General features: G+C 45.2%; 1 protein-coding gene across 1 annotated transcript; it reads left to right on the plus strand.

Annotated features, from left to right (window-relative positions):
* Window positions 1-15,356: 15,356 nt before the first annotated feature.
* Window positions 15,357-17,197, plus strand: SP5 (Sp5 transcription factor). The gene is made up of 2 exons (XM_021534788.2): window positions 15,357-15,607; window positions 16,145-17,197. Exons 1-2 carry the CDS (start codon window positions 15,557-15,559, stop codon window positions 17,195-17,197), a joined length of 1,104 nt encoding a protein of 367 aa, XP_021390463.1. The 5' UTR covers window positions 15,357-15,556.
* Window positions 17,198-17,622: the final 425 nt, after the last annotated feature.

Here is a 17,622-nt window from a genome sequence, read left to right on the forward strand (position 1 = left end):
AATGCAGACACAGACTTGATTCATTTGATTAAATTGACCTGTTAGAAATGAAGTTTTGAAAGAAAAACAAAATGTGAGGCTTCATAAAACTGTTAAGTTTTGTTATCTTGTGTTGCAATCTCTGGCATCTTCAACTTAGTACAGATTTAGAGCTGTGTTCCAATTAGAAATTGATATTGATTGATTAGGTTGCTCATTTAACATTCCAGCATGCTACAACAATAATGCAACAGACCATGATAAAATAGGATGTGATCTAACAGGACATGACCGATGGGATGAGAGCAAAATGCTGGGTTTGCTAGTAGTGCTGTGCATTAGCTCAGATTGGCATCTTGTGTGCTTTGATTGTTCATTTCATTTTACTGTCATCCTACTGAGTTGAACATTTTAAAAGACAACAGTGTTTTTCCATCTGTAAGTCATGGAAAGACAGATGGATGTGGAGAATCTCCACCTACAGATCCTTGACTGAATGCCACTGCCCACTTAGTGGTAGAGAAATCCCTTCTGGAAAATCAGAATGTCTTTAAATATATTATATTGTGATATGCTTCTTTCATATGGGAACTTACAGATATTTTTAATTCTTTTTAATGAGTATAAGTAAAACAAACTGGTTCTTATCAACATAGCTGCTATATTATAAACACTGCTTCTGTTACACTGAAGTTAATCCCCAGTCCTGTTACAAGAAACTCATCCTTATTAAAGTAACATTAAGAGCTTCTTTTTATTGATCTGTTCCTTTCACTTAATGATAGGAACTTACTGATGTTTTAGTAATAACCTTGCAAGCTTTATCTCATTTTACTTCAATGTGTGTTAAAGATAGATGCTGTGGAAACTAACTTAGCATAAACATTTTGCAGATGTCTTTAAAGGTTAAGGAAAAAAAGGTTTAGTTGCACTGCATGTTAACAAAGATGGCTGAAAAACTGCAAGATAAAAGAGAGCCTCGAGTATGAACATCAAAGAATTGTTAATGACAAGAAATACCATTAGGGTTAGCATCCCTTTTGTTTCAGCCCCCTCACACCTGCAGTGTGTTGCAGATTCTGTCTTTGTTGGCACATCTGAATTACTTCCATTAGCATTTATAGAAAAGTGGCTGCAAAACAACAGAAATGTACTCCTGGTTTTCTCTGTTGCTCCAAAAAAGTAAGATATTAGGTTCTCTGTGGATTTCCTTCAAGGTACAGTATCTTATTGTAAAGGAGACCGCAGACCCAGGATTCCGTTGATTGCAAATGAGCTAGGTTGAAAGGAGAGGGGAGCTTTTGATACTGCTAGAGAACTAATATAAGCAACTACAAGAAGCACACATAAGAAGCTCAGACATTAGCAATAGCAAAATCAGAGCGTGAAATTCAGATTAGCCCTCCACAGGCTGTGAGAGGGAGGGGGTATTGGAAGACTTGGCATGGCTAAAGGTGTAACCTGTTTCATTTGGCCCCTGAAAATTTTTAACAGATGGTGGGACCAGCTGTCTTTTTCAGCCATTTAATAAACTCTTCGGTGGTAACAGTTTGGAAAGTGGGGGGTTTTGAGTTTTAGGCCAGAGGAAAAAATAAAGAAATCTGTCCCAACTGTCTTTGCCAAATAGAGAAGTCTGGAAACATTATGGAAAGTTAAAGTGAAAAATCTAATTGATGATACTGTCCTGATTATACATTTCAACAGAAGAGAAAGAAAAAAAAAACTGCTTGTGCCCAAGTGAACCAGTGCATTTAAAAAATGCCTATTATGTTATTATCTTTATCTGTCATATTAATTTCAGCTCTTGCAAAGAGGCACATAATGAGAAATTTTAAATGAACTGTAGAATGAGAAACTGCCTTACTTTTTGAAACATTATACTATGTTAAAGAAACAGGCAGGGTGATTTGCTATATTAAAAATGAAAAATACCTTTTGGATAAGACTAGGTTTACACTGCCTAGGTGAGTACAGTAGTTACTGAACTTGCATAACACAGTGTTACAAAATGACAATAAACTGCTGTTTGAGGAACATATATTTTGAGCCTCTAATAAAAGTCTTAGTGATATGTGGGATTTTATTTGAGAGTTTACAAAAAAAAAAATTAGTGCAACTGTATTTATTAAATTAAATTAATATTTTTAAATTAACATTTCCAACACAACACTTAAATGGCAACTCTCAATTATATGAGATGTTTTATTTAAAAAGCATATCTAGTGTCTTTGAACAGAACAGTTCTTTTTGCACATTTACATGCTACCCAGCTGAGCAGCCAACCCTTCCATTTGACAAGGGCTTTGTTCTGCCTACAGGCCTATTATAAGCCCTAGATTGTTTGCCCTTAATAAATTGCAACAATAAGACAGAAACCTCTTTCAGGTTAAGAGAAATAAAACATGTTGCCTACATAGCAAAGCATATGAGGTTTAATAATGACAACAGAAACATATCTACCAAATCTCATTTGCTTTGCTCCCAGATCACTACAGTTAAGATAGTACAAAAATGTTAGCATCTTTTCGTGCACCAAACAAAAGATTAAAGAAAACAAGAGTGGGACAAAACAACTCTGGCTAGCTACAGAATGGTTTTTTTCTTCGCAATATAAAATCATTCTGAATGCTATGTAAAGCGACTAGTGGGGGCTAAACAGAAAGCAATATGAACATGATTAAACATAGAGCAAAAAATGCTTTTAACCAAAAGCATGATTTCATATTATCAACAGGAAGAAAAGAGTGCAGATTATTTAAATTCAAGAATTTATACTACTTCTGATGTGTTGGTGTGCATCTGCTTTTATATACCTTTCAGGCTCTCCACTGAAACACAAAACTCTACCAATTTTATAACAGCTAATGAGCATTCTTCTGTGGCTCAAGTGTTGGTGGAGAACTTGTGATCTTAAAATTGTTAAGCCCTGTTTCTGAGGCCCTTTTGGTAACATTCAGCTGTCAGCTGTGTTGTGTTTGCTGAGATTGTTAGAGATGGCTACCTTTGTTGAACCTAGATCTGCACAGTTTTACACTTAAGCTGGAAATTCCTAATGGTTTTTTAGAGTATATCTGCAAATTGTGGAGAAAATAGGAGGTAAAAAGGGCAATATTCTGGACTCCCTGTGCAACAGTATGTTTGAAGAAGGTTAAATCACTAGGTATAAGCAGTTTGAAAGAGTTTTCTCTATTAGAAATTCATTAGTAACTCAGTATAGTGCTTGCAGAAAGAAATTCCAGTTACTGTTCTGTTTATAGTTTACTTTTTATTTTTTTTTTTTTAATTTGCACATGGTAGTTCTGAGAATCTAAGTATTTCCTTCCTTTGATTATAAGAGAAGTCCATCCACATAGTACTTGAAAATGTTGCTGACAGGCTAGAAGTGATACAAACTTTCAAAGGAAATACAGTGTTTATGACAGGTATTGATTCAACTGCATTAAAGGCTACTTTTCTTTCTTTTAAGGTATTTTTGAGCTATGGACAATACTCTGAGAACTGTAAAGTATTATCTTGGGAAATTTCAGTATTTCCTGCTGAAATTTCTGTTGCCATTTCTGCTCAATCACAACATGCAGTAAACATGGTCATGGTTTTTCTTTCTCTCTTCCTTTGTGTTAAAAGAAGTAGAGCAGGATTCTTCATTGTCTCTGCCACAGTGCAGTGATAATGTGCCAGCTTCATGCTTCTTCCAACTGCTGCATGGAACCAAATGGAGAGCACATGATTTGTTGTTTCTGAGAGAGCAAAGCTTGCTTGTTTCACCTTGTGGCTTCCTACAGTGTTAATCTTTGTTGTATCCAATTTCTGGGTGACACTTGGAAGAGGACTTTCAAAGGATGGGCATGAGGAGAGATGTATTAATGGTCTTTCATAAGGGAATTAATGGACTTGGGAACAATGGAATAGAAAAACTTCTATGAGAGAGACTTAGACGAGAGGAAGCTACATGAGACAAGAAGAAAAAATACATGAATCATTAGGTTTCATGGTAAAGGCAACCTTTAGTAAATTTTGAAGATTTTTCTCATCATATGCTGTAATAAAGCATTAAATCATGTTGCAGAGTGTCTTAAAATGTATGTAATACCTATAATAGAAAACCACTTTAAGATGCTTTAGAAGCTTCTTAAGAAGGCAAGTGGTATAGTTACTGCAACTGCAAATTGGTTTGTTTAGAACATAATTACAAATGGACTAGTAATTCAAATTAGAAAAGTAAAAATAAATTATCCAGGTATAAAATTCCTGCCTTTTCTACAATGGGAAGTTGCTGTAATACTGCAATCTGTATCTTGAGACCTGGTTCCTCTTTCAAAGATCAGGAAAAAAAAATCTTCCATTTTTGATGGTTCAAAGTAAAACATTTTTTTCCTAGGCATGCAGTACTTCATCAGTATCAAGTTTTTAAAGGATTATTTTATAATCATTATCTTATCTTTTACTGTAAGCTTTGGAAAAATTATTTTCTGTCATAAAGTTGCAGAAAATGTCAGCATAAGAAAAAAAAATCTGGAATTATTAATTTTTTTAAATAGTAGTTGCTCAGTATGCTAGAAATTTAGTAGTTTTGACTTCAGAAAGATAGACTACCAAGCAGGTGATAAAAATCATAAGTGACGTATAGTACATATTATCAGCAAATGTTTCTCCAGGTGTCTCTCTATAAATATGCTACTAGATGGTGGGATGGAAATATCTTTTCTTTGATTTATCCATCATTTTTGTAAGCATATTGAAGCAAAAATAGTGGTAATCTTTCAGCTGAGGAGATTGTTTTCTTTCTTTTCTTCATCATGAGAAGAATGTAGTCTAAAAATAACAGTTTTCTCCTTTTACTGGGGTTCATTATATTGCAAGAAATTATTTGCTCCTTTAGACAAATTGCACAGAGATGGATATTTCTAACATATATTTTTCACCTTCAAATTAAGCAGAGCAAGAGAGATCAGAAAAATACCCAATGATCAAAATATATCACTTTGATTTTTCCAGCTCAATCTTGTAAAAACCCTTGCTTCTCTCAAATATCTAAATATAGATACTATTGTTTTCTCCGTATGTAAAGATGTCAGATATTTACAGCCCTTTTACAATTAAATACATAATCTGTCTGCTCAGCCAGACTAAACCTGGGTACTTTCATTAAAATCACACTGGTTTTGGTTTTGACAAAATAATTAATCAGTAGTTTATGTTTACCAGTAGCTTGCATGCACTCTTGAGAGGCAGGAACACAAACTTTTCTCAGTATCCTATGATCTTCATTAGCTCTTTGTATAGCAGTGTATATTAGTAAAGGACAACAACAAAACCTGGATTGAATTTTGGACATCAAGGAAGGGTGCTGAACAAGGGGTAGACATAGATAATTGTCCATATCCTCTAAATTCTTCTGAATAGTCAAGAGTAAAAAATAGCCTAAACTTCTATTCCTGTTTTGTACTCTCCAGACTTCCATTATGTGAACAAGCTGGTTACCTCATAAATAATGCCTGTAAGACTGCTACAGGGAACCAGCCAAACACGGATCAATGAGTTGCTGGTAAGGGAAAAAACAGTGTCCCAAAACTTAGCAGATCCAGCAATAAAGTTGTATGTTTGTGTCTCATTGCAGAGCATCAGATTCACTATGTTTGATCATATACAATAGTACAAGGATTCACTGGAAAAAGTTGGTGGAACACTTACTGAGGGGAAAAGAAAATTGGCATAGAAAGAGGGTCTACTTGAGGTGGACAAAAATTATCTCTTCTAACTGCTCCCACATGTGAGATCAAGAAAATATAGATAATAGCGTTACTTAATTCCCAAAGCTGTTTCAGGAGCAAAGCTTGCTGATCTGTCTGCAGGGGAGGTCATCGTCACTGAGAGTGGTTGTTTTGATGATTGTAAGTGAAACTTGTGTCTTGGATAGAATCCTGTAGTGAAGAGTTTGCTAAAGCAGAGAAAGGATGGGCTGTAAAAGTAAGTAAGTATCTAGTAATTTCTGCTCAGTATGTTCAGCGTTATAGTTATAGAAGCACACCTGGTTGGTAAGTATGGCCCACCTAATGTGTATTTTGTCTTTGTAAAGCAAATATATTGGGCTCTGGTTTTTTACTTATATGCTGTCATCACTGTTCACCAGGAAGAGCAGAAATATGGGTGTCCATGGGTGTGTTGGCTCACACAGCTTTATTTGCATAGGCTGTATGTTTGTCTCTTCATTACCTCCACAGTCTTATTGTTGCCCCTCTGCATGTTCAAGGTTATGTGGGTTTCACTCTGTCTGAAAGATCAACAGCTGCTCATAATTCAAAAGTTGCTAAGAGTGTACAAGTGTCAGAAGAGACTGATGTAAAATCAGGGGGATGGGAGTGCTGTAGAAAAGAGTTTAGATTTTGCAAGGAAAATAAGTTGCAGCTTCGTATTATTTGGTTCCAAGTTGTGTGCCTCTGCTCATCAGTCCAACTCCCTGCTCTTCAGTAGGGTTAATATATGACATAGAACAAGGTATGTGATCCCCTGTGTTGCCTCTGATAAAAGAGATATAATAACATGGTACATCTTTATAGAGGAGTTGTGAAGATAACTGCTTTAAAGATGATGTGCTCAAAGTGACTAAAGCTCCTCCCAGTACACTCACTGCAGTTTGACCACCTTCTTTCTCAGGACTGTCAAAAGATTTTGCTTGTTGATCCTATTTCTATGTTTCCACCCAGCTCGGCAGCTGCACTCCTGTTACTCAGAAAAATATCCTCAATATTCCTCTCACACCTGGCTGGTATATCCTTACCTTGTCACTGGTAAACTTGGCAAGTTGACAGTTTACAAAAAGAAGAAACAGTGTAGTTGCTTTTCTGGCTGGTGGCAGGAGAGAGCAAGGAAGGGGAGATGAAGTTTCCACATCTTATCTAGGTTGAATGTATGTATGAGTTGAGTGTCAGAGGTAGCTGTATATGGCTGCATAGAGCGAAGTGTTGAAGAACACCCCACAGAGATGAAAACAGCTTCAATCAATTGCTCAGGCTGAGCTGCTCCATTCATCTTGGTATTCTCATAATCAGTGTCGCCAGCATTAACATGTGTAATTCCATGCTCATTCTTAGCTTCTGTAGTCAGTCTCAGCACTGATGTGCTGTCTGCTTGGAGGTTACCTTTTCCCTTTTCTCTCCACCTAGACAGTTAGGCTTTTGCTTCTGACCCCTCCCAAAATGCTGGCTTACATTCAGACATCTGACCAGTGTTAGTTCAGAGTCTGTGTAGTTGTAGTTCTGTTTTTCCTGCATTCCTCCTCTGCTGTCTTCCAGTTGTTGATGTTTTACTTTGGAGCACTGCAAATAGTGTCTAAATAATAGTGGACAAGCATATACCAAAAGAAAGAACAAAGTGGACTAGATTGTGCTATTTCTAAGTATTTATAAGAAAATACTGATCAGCTGGAGTTTGTCTGACTGGTAGGCAACAGTAGGTAGAGGAAATTATTAGTTTTATAGGCAGTGTGATCAAGATCCTGTGAAAGCTGCAACACAGAGAGCAGCAGTTGAACTGATGACCAGTGAGGCATATGGTATCTAAATTAACAGCATAGATCTCCCAGGAGGAGGAGGTCACTAGGGTATCAGAGGGCTCAAGCAGAAAGTTCATTTTGTCCCTTCCCATATTAAATTCCTGAGATGAATGCTATACTAATTTGGAAAGCTAGATAAAACTGGAGATGCAACACCTTCTCTTGAGTCTTTGCAATAGAGTTTAATGGACAAAGTTATGCACATTACTAGAACTACCTCTAGCCTTACTGTGTATGTTTCTAAAACTTGATTTAGAGGGATTTTGATTACTGTGTTCTCTTGTAAACAGTGTTACTTCTAGAATGCAAATTATCTTACCCTTAATGAGAACAGGCAGCAGAAATTCATAAATCAACTGATAACTGTATCTCATTAAAGAGAATCATTGGCACTACAGAGCAGCTTCTTTTTGAATCATTCAGTGTGCCAAGTACACTTAGCATGTGTAGCAATGGAAGTAGAAAAAAGTAGTAAATCATGAGCCCAATTCAGTTTTTTTGGGCATCTACTCCACTGCCTTCTGTAAGAATCTTGACAGAACATTATTTTTCCGCCCCATACTCTTGTGCATTGATAAGACTGGCAGCATTTTATAAAGTTAGTCTGATTACAGATTAAATTGCATGACTTGGCATTTGGATTTTTCTCCAAGCTTCTTTTTAAGACAAAAAATTTGGAAAATAGTTCTTTGTGGTTTAGTGCGACCTCCTAAGAAGCAGTCAGTGGTTTTCAGTTGCAGATTTCTGTATCATTTGGGCATTGGAGTGACAGCACTGCAGCATTGTAGTCTCATTCTTATTTCCAGGCATAAGAATTAAGTAATTTAGACTAATACACTTCCACTTTGTTGCAGTATCTGTGTTTTGCCATGTACTCTTCTTTCTTTCATATGTAATACGTGATTCTCTCAGCTCAATGCTAGTAGAATATGAGAGTTTTCCTCATGTAATAAGAAAATAGGAATGTGAGATTTACTGAGGGAGAAAAGCCAAAAAAAGTAACCATTTGAAGATCTTATCTTTTCTCTCCCACTGTCTCAGAGTCCAGAAGTGTGAGAAAAATTCTACTGTTCATTAGACTGGTTCATGAGTCATGGCTATGCTGACACACTCATCTTTGAGGTGACTATCCTTTCTCCTCATCTTGTCCTGGGTTCTCAAACAGCTGGTCAAGTTGTTTGTCCCTGAGCAATAGGAGCTGATTGGAGACTGAAGTGAAATGTGATTTATCCCAGATTAGAGTTGTTTGCTTTGATTGGCATGGCTAGCCAGCCAGCAGAAGGTACATGCCTCAGCCAGTACTCCTGAGGTTTCAGCTGAGCTGGGGTGAGTTGTTTAAGCGTTTGGTGAGGAGCAGCCTCATAATCTATGTGCTGATCTGAGGCAAGGAGCTTCTCTTTTCAAGCCTGGAGCAGTTGTGTATGGCAAGGGTCGTTCCCCTTGCAAAGAAGGGGGGTTAGCTGACTCAGACAGTGGTGCTGAAAACACAGCCCTGCATGGAGCTTTGGCCCGCAGACCAAGGGGCCGGTCCCGACCAGCAGGGCTGTAGGGGCATATAAGTGTAGTTAGAATGACTTCACCTTTTTATAGCTATGTGAAGATGGAAAGCATAATAAAAAATATTGTGTATTTGAAATACACTTTAAATAATTTTATTGATGGTATTTTAATTTTGAGAATTGGAGGGAGAGAAATTTATATGTGGGTAGTTCATGTAATTTATGCATTTAACTATGTATTATTCTGTACCACTTAAGGCATCAGTTTCTGAAATGACACAGAAACACACTGTACACTGCTTTCCTGAAAACACTTTTCTGCCAGTCTATGAGAGCAGTGTTCAGGTAGGGAGAGATAAGTCATTTCAGAATTGTAATTTTAAGTTTTCCCCAATCTTTCACAGGATCCTGAACTTCTGGTGGCAATCAAGAAGATTGGCATTTTAAAAAAACAAACACCTCAATTTAGAAATCTAGTTTTTCTAGGTCCTGTTCAAAAACTCTCCCCCTGTTGGGGGTTACTCACCTATGTCATATTTTATAGGCTGCCTTTCACTAGTATCTATGTACAAGTGGAAAAACCTACCTTGAAGGCGTTATACAGAGAGGGTCTTCAGAATCTCTCCCATAGTGTGAGGACAGTATCTCTTTCTGGAGACACCTTTAATGCCAGTCATATACCATATCTTGTGTCCCTGTTTTGACCCTCACAATGCAACTATTAGGCTTTTTCTTCATATCTCTATTTTTTTCCCTCAGCTAAAGTGGAGTTGTTGAAGCACTTGCCTTTTATGATAAAGATTATGGACACTTTTATACATTCTTGTTCAGTAGTCCTTGAAGAGTGGGTTATTTCAAAAGTGCTTCTTGAAATATTGAAAAATACTGCCATTAGAACATACTTACTGTTCTCTACCAAAACGTTCTAAAATTACAGCATTTAAATAATGCTGTTAAATAATGCTGAGTTCATTAAATAACAGGTGTATTTTTACAGTGTTGGATTAATCCACTCAGCCAAATCAATAGCAATGTGGCAACCATGTGATCATCCAGTATTTATGTGTATATTAAACAATGATCTTTCTGGATAAACTTAGTGCTGTTTCCAGTTCTAACACAGTATAGACACAGACAGCTGTTTAATTTGTCAATAAATATACTAAGTAACTAAAATTACTTATCATGAGACCAAATTTTTAGATAATATACTTTCTGTAGTTGAGGAAGCAAATAACAATTTAATTATCTTTTCATTCTATACTAATTGCAATGTAAAAAAATAACAGCTATATGTATCTGTAGTCATAAAATTACAAGTTCCCATCCAGTCTTCCCCAAACAAATGCATCCCATCAAAAATACAGAGGCTTTTTTTACCTAGTGTTTCCCCAAAGGAGAGAAAAAGCAGGATGCACACAGCAGATCATTTTCAGCTGCTCACCAGAGTCTTAGCTTGCTTTCTATTTTGTAGAAGTCCATTTCTAGCTGTTAGAGCTGTGACAAAAATGCAGCCATGTATGCCAGAGGCAGAAAGCATTTCCAGAGAATTTGAAATTATCATCTTGAACTAAGTGTCCCACGCATTCCAAGTAGAGCCAAGAATAACACTTTCAATATTGTTATTATTAAGAGACTGTTTTTTTTTTTTAAATATGGAAGCAAGGGAAGTAAGTAGATCCAAAAATGTTCACCAGTGTTCCCCAAGACAGGAGGAAGAGTCACAAAGGACCAGCCAAGGATGGAGCAGAAGATGAATACATGACGATATTTAAAATTTTGACAACAGGTTTGTGAGGCATAAAATTTGTTCTACTTCTCATAAAGGGCAGCTCAGCTTTCAAAAGTTTGGGAAATCCTCTATTAATCTTTGTCAAATCCACACAGTGGGAAATGTTGAGGCAAGCCTTTAATGCTAAATATGCCTTAACATGTGCCAATCTTGTCTAGGATTTTGTGGTTTTCCTTCAAGCACAGAAAAGAATCAAGAGATACTATAGCAGTTTTTAATGTTTTTTATTTTCATCTACTGATGTCCAAATTACACTGTGTGAACTGGTTATTCCTCTTCTTATGCCAGTCATCTTGTGTACTGCAAAAATGTGAATATGCTGAAGTAAATAAAAATAGTATTAATGGCATATAACTCAGAACTGTTGGCAGTGTATCCACAGATGCTTGAAGCTGTATACCTAGGGTAATTTACCTTCTGGTGAAACTTCTTGCTGTTGTGGATGGGCGGTGTCTGTTAGTACGTCTTTAAACCAGAAAAAAAAATGAGGGGTGGTGTGAAGACACTGCCTTCTGGAGCAAGCTTATTAAAGCTTTTTCAGGTTTAAATTTTGCCACCTCTTATGGACAGCTTGACTAGGAGGCTTGGATGAATGTTAATGCAGCTGTTCACTTTAAAATTATACTGTCTTTGATTCTTTGTCACAATTCCTATTTCATGAAAAGCAACCCAGGAACCCCAAGCTGTGGACAGGCAGGTGGCCAGAGCCCATCCAGGCTTCCAGGGTTGTTCATGACTGTGCTGGAAGAGATGAGGAACCAGAGTGACCACAGGAGGGACTGGGGGGGGGTCATGGCAGGTGACTGCAAATTACTTTGGAGGGACTGTGAATGTCATAAGAGGAACTGGCCACGGCCGAACTGGCTGATGGCCATGTGTGAGGTGTCACTGGGACAGGCTTTGGGGTAGGCTCCAGGATGAGGTACTTGGGGTCCTGAAGTCAGAGGCACAGCAGAAACCATGGAGAGTACCACTGGCAAGCAATCAGCTGTTACTCCAGGGATGCTACCTGCATTCAAACCAAGGTCCACAGAGCCCTGCCACTCCGGGATACCTGAATCTGAAAAATCCTGATTTTTAAGACTCGTATCTAAGAAGCAGTGATGGTGACTGGTGATTTACATCTACCGTGTTTAAATCGACAGTAGCCATCCAGCCCAGTGCCGCCTGAGCCCCTCTGGCCCCGGGGGCGTTGCCGTAGCAGGCAGGGTCCCATGGAGGCAGCGGGGCTCTGGGAGCCCCTTGCGCCTCATCCCCGCGGCTAGAGCAATTCAGGCTCTGGCTCTTTGCATTCCGGGCCGCCGTGCTCCCCACGGCGTCGACGGCGCTGCCGCTGCCTCCCTGGTGGGCCCGAGAGCTGCTCCGGCCCCTACAGCCCCGCCGGTCGGGACCGGCCCCTTGGTCTGCGGGCCAAACCTCCACGCAGGGCTGTTTCCAGCGCCACTGTCCGAGTGGCCCCTGGCCCGGCTGCGCCACCGGGAGCAGCTCCCAACCCCCCGGCGCCGCGCCTCCTCCCGCGCTGCGACTCATCGCTGGTGTCTCTTTGCTTTACGCTAGAACGTAGCGGCAGCCCATTTCTCAGGGAAATCGTGCTTTGTGTAACTGAATTGACACTCGGCCTTGATACCTGTATCTCCTGATAACTGAAACAAATTTCTAAAATAAATATTGTACTTTGATCTTCCAGCCCTGCATTTTTAATGACAGCTCTGAACATCACTTCATTAAGAATACATTTCAGGAGACTGAAATGCTCCGAGTTTGAACACTAATTATTTGTACAGAAAATTATGACTGCAACGTTTCATTTTTCAGCCCGTTGGTTTCTTCCAGAAATGAGAATTTATTCTCGATTTTTAGGTAATGTACTTTCTTGGATGCAGATTTATATCATTTGTAGTGTGGCAGCTGTATAGAAATTTACCCAGTTTTCCACTAACTCTTTTGCAACTTGACAAAACATTTTGATTCGTCGAGATACCTGGGGAAATGGCGTGCTTTAGAGAATGGAGGGAACCTTGGGGTATCAGTGTCTCCTGATCTACCTATCCCCTCTCATTTCCTTTAGAAACATTGTTCTGAGTATTCATCTGGTAATTACTAGGTAAAACGAATTTTTAAAAATCGAGGTAGGGGTTAAATAGGGTATCTCTCATATGTCTGGACTTGACATAAGTTTGAAGATACAGAGGTTTAGGGACAACGCCGTTTCGTTTGTCTAGTGAGTTATTGCTCTTCCGGGAAGCAGACGTGCGGGTCGGGCTCCCCACGTGGGGTTCTCCCTCTGCTCAGGCTGCCCCAGCTACAGCTTAGACTCGAGGGGACAACAAGTGCGCTCCCGCCCCGATGCGGCTGTAGTGGCGCGGCTGGAGCTTGGCAGTGAGCGGGGGCACCCGACGGCTGCGGGCGGGGGTGCGCGGGGCAATGCCTGTGTGCGTGTCCTCCCAGCCGCGCTGTCGGCCGGGGCTCGCTGCGGTTCCCCGGTAGCCGCCACGTCCCGTGTTGACGTGGCGCAGCCCCCGGCGGATCGCTCATCGGCGGTACTGGGAGGGGTTCGTGTCTGGTGGATGGAGGTGCCGAACCCCGTGAGCCCCGCACCCGTGCAGGCGGATGGGGAGCTCTATCGCCCGCAACCTCACACCCTGGCGGGAGCTGCTGCCGGGCCGCGGGGTTCTGCAGCAGCGGCGAACCTTGCCTCGATGCATCAGTGCGTGGTAAAAGTGCTGGGTGCGGGACTCATGTCTTCCTGTGGCCAGCCTGGTAAGCAGTTACCTGGCACACGGGAAGAGCTTGATACGACTGCTGCGTAGTGTTACATGGATAGAGCTTTTATTTCTCCCCAGGACTCAATATGGAGCCGTGGGAGAGGACTTGGCACTTTAATCCCTTCAAAGAAACCGATCTAATTCAAGCCCTACAACTCTTGAAAGTCTTTGAGCGGACAGTGATTGTTTCCACAGGAAAGGCAGATAAAGATCTCTGTGTGCTGGCGTTTAAAGGGACTTCAGTGGCGGTGCGAATACAATTGAACCCAGCGACTGCGGGGAGGATCGAGTTACCTGTGCAAACAGCTCCGGAGGACCAGAGCCAGCCGGCATCTGCCCCCACCTCCTCAAGACGGAGATGAACGTCCTGGTTTGGTACCTGGCCAAACAGGCCGGCGTTTGCGATGGCCTCGGAGCAGATGGGGAAGCGGGGAGGAGAGGAGCGCGTTTCCAGGGCCCCCGGCGGAGCGCGGAGCTGAGCGGGCCCGCGGAGAGGCGCGGGGCCCCGCCTGCCCCTTGCTGGGCGGCACATGTGAGGGGGCCCGCCAGCTCTGCAGCCCACTGAGCTCAGCAGCCGACGGGGACGGCAAGCTGTGACCCAGATGTGCCTGGCGCTGGTTAGAGGGTCAATAGCCTCACACATGGTCGAACGCAAGGCAGGTTAGATCCTTCATATACACATGCGTATAGAGATGTATAGGCAGAGGCCGAAAAGTGCGGGATGAAGTAACAAAGCGCTTGGGGCCGACTTTGTCTTTGGGGCAGGAGGTGAGAGCAGGGGAAGCAGAGACGCGGTAGCAGCGTTCGTGCTCCCGAGGAGCCACTGCGATGTCCGCTCCCCGCCAGCGCAAGACAGGCTGGCTCGGCAGGCCCGCCAAGAGAGACTCCGGTCTTAATTTAAAGAAATTATATCTCTTACAGCCGGCTCCCGCCAGGGAAGAGGAAACTTTTCCTCTCTGTTTCCCGGCTGCCCGGTTTGTCGGTGTGTCTGTCTGAGAGAACGCTTGCTGCTCGTGGCAGCCTACCGCTCCTCCCCGGGCCCGGCTGGGCGCCTGGCCTGGCCCCGCGCCAGGCGGGGGCTCCCGGTAACAAGGGGGCAATGCCGGCTGAGCGAAGTGAAACAAATCCAGCTACCAGAGGAGAAAATGCGCGGTTATTTGCCGAGTCATATCGAGGGCATACCCCTCAGCCTCGGGGGAAGGGCGGGCGGAGGGAGGGAGCGGGAAGGAACCACCGACAATTACTCCAGGGAAGTTTTACGGCTGGGATCGACTAGCCCCGACCAGGTGAACTCGCTGTGTTATGTTACCTTCAGTCTTTAAACACTATCAGAGGAATCCGGAGGCAGATTCCTCGAGCGATAACAAAGACGCGTTGTCACTTTAGGGCTCTGCCACAAATTTAATTGAAAAAAAAAAAAAAAAAAGGAGGGGGGATCCAGTGTCTTGCACATCCAACGCGAGGGTCTCTAGGCGGTAAGGGGTCCTTTGATCAAGAAAATCCAATTATTTGTGTATATACATTTCCCACATAGTGATTACTTCATTAATTGTCCCGCCTTTATCTCCTCCCTTCCCATCCCCCCTAATAATCAGTTCTTTTATCCAGACCAACAAACACACCATAGGAGCTTTGTGGATTCAAAGGATTTGCTTTCGCTTCTGAAAGAGCCGCTATTCTTTGATGATTGGGTAGCGGCAAACTTCAAAGCCATAAATCTTCCCTCTGACTGGTTGGCGGCCCGGCAAAGTCCTTATCAAATTCTTGGAGGTGATCCTGGCGCAGTCAGACAGTCCGCGGAGATCGCGCAGCGCGGGGGGGTGGGACGCGCACGGAGGCGAAGAGATCAGAAGGAAAGGGAGAGAGAGGGGGAGAGAGAAGGAAACTGGGCAGCTTCTCGTCTTCCCCTCGGTGTCCTCATGCCTCGGCAGTGCCCCGGCGCCTTCCCTTCGCCCCGGGCGCAGTAGCTATGGCCGCGGTGGCTGTCCTCCGGAACGACTCCCTCCAAGCTTTCCTTCAGGTCAGTACTCGCACCCGGTGTTGCTCGAACTGCACCGGTTGTGACCCGCGTTGCGCGGGGGCCGCTGGCGTCAGCCGCTTCCCTCCCGGGGCTTTCCCCGGCGGGCGACCCGGAGAGGTAGGTGGGGACCCCCGCGGTGGTAGGAGGCCGGGCTCGGGCTTCTCGGGCTTGTAACTTCCCTCTCCCGCCAGCAGCCCGTTACTCATCCCAGGCAGTGCTCCGTGGCAAGAGGTGTGGAGGGCGCGGGGGCTCCCTGCCCACAGCGGCTGCTTCCCCGGCCCAGGACGGCGGCAGGGCCGGCGGCACTGACCGCAGGCGGAACCGGTGTCTGGGCGGGGCGGGAGGGCCGGGCACGTCCTGCCCTCTGGGTGCGCATTGTTTTCGGAAAGTTTACCAGCTGTGCGGGGAGCGGCGGGCCGGCCCCAGCCGCGCACGGGCAGTGGTGCGGGAAGTTTCTCGCAGGCCGGTATCTGCGGGCGGCGAGTAACGCGCTCTCTTCCCTCCTTCCCTCCTCCCCTCCCTCCCGTTCCTGCGCAGGACCGCACCCCCAGCGCCTCCCCAGACTTGGCCAAGCACTCGCCCCTGGCTCTTCTCGCCGCTACTTGTAGCCGGATCGGGCAGCCGGGCGCGGCGCCCTCGGATTTCCTGCCGGTCTCCTACGACCCGACGCTGGGATCCCCCTCTAGGATCTTCCATCCGTGGAGCGGCGAGATGCCAGCGCACTCCCCAGGAGGGCTGCCGCCGCCGCATCCCAGCTTGGGGTTGACCCCTCAGAAGAACCACCTGCAACCCTCCTTCGGAGGTTCTCACGAACTGCCCCTCACCCCCCCGGCGGACCCCTCCTATCCCTACGAGTTCTCCCCTGTCAAGATGCTGCCCTCCTCCATGGCCGCCCTGCCGTCCAGCTGCCCGCCCGCCTACGTCCCCTACGCCGCCCAGGCCGCCCTGCCGCCCGGGTACTCCAACCTGCTTCCGCCCGCCCAGCCCTGCCGGCAACTGTCGCCCAACCCGCCGCCCGAGGACATCCCCTGGTGGAGCATCCAGCAGGCCAGCGCCCCGGGCGGCTGCGGCCACCGCTTCCCCGCAGCGGCGGCGCTGCCGCGGAGCCTAGTGCTGGGGCACTCGGACTTCGCTCAGTACCAGACGCAGATCGCCGCCCTGCTGCAGACCAAGTCTCCCCTGGCGGCCACGGCCAGGAGGTGCCGCCGCTGCCGCTGCCCCAACTGCCAGTCGGCCGCGGGCAGCGCCCCTGAGACGGAGCCGGGCAAGAAAAAGCAGCACATCTGCCACATCCCCGGCTGCGGCAAGGTGTACGGCAAGACCTCGCACCTGAAGGCGCACCTGCGCTGGCACACGGGCGAGCGGCCCTTCGTCTGCAACTGGCTCTTCTGCGGGAAGAGCTTCACCCGCTCCGACGAGCTGCAGCGGCACCTGCGGACTCACACGGGCGAGAAGCGCTTCGTCTGCCCCGAGTGCGGGAAGCGCTTCATGCGCAGCGACCACCTGGCCAAGCACGTCAAGACCCATCAGAACAAGAAGCTGAAGGCTGTGGCGGACGGCGTCAAGCGGGAGGACAGCCGCGACCTGTGACCGCCGGGACAGCCGGCGGCTGCTGTCTCTGCGGGCCGAGCCGAGCCGCGGCTGGACCCAGGCGGGGGGCGTTTCTCCGCCGGGGCAGGGCGGCAGCTGCAGGGAGAGGGCGGCCGGCGCTCGGACTCTGGCCGGGCACGGCGAGCAGTACCCCGGCCGGGGGCTGCCTCCGCGGACCCTCAGGCCCGGGACTGGACGCTCATGGGGCCCCAGGGCCGCTAAGAGACAGGCGCCCGGCCCGGCCTGGAGCGCGGCCGAGGAGGAGACCCGGGCGCTGGGGCACGAGCGGGGCCGGCCCAGTCCGGCCGCGGGGGTCGAGGCTTAGAGACGCCTGGGGATGAGGTGGCAGCGTCGGTGTGGCCGTGCTGGGGCTCGGCCCTCGTGCTTTCAGGGTAACAGACTGGAGTTTTGTGTACAGGTTATTT

The sequence above is a fragment of the Lonchura striata genome, chromosome 8 (assembly GCF_046129695.1).
Source record: "Lonchura striata isolate bLonStr1 chromosome 8, bLonStr1.mat, whole genome shotgun sequence".
Lineage (NCBI taxonomy): Eukaryota > Metazoa > Chordata > Aves > Passeriformes > Estrildidae > Lonchura > Lonchura striata.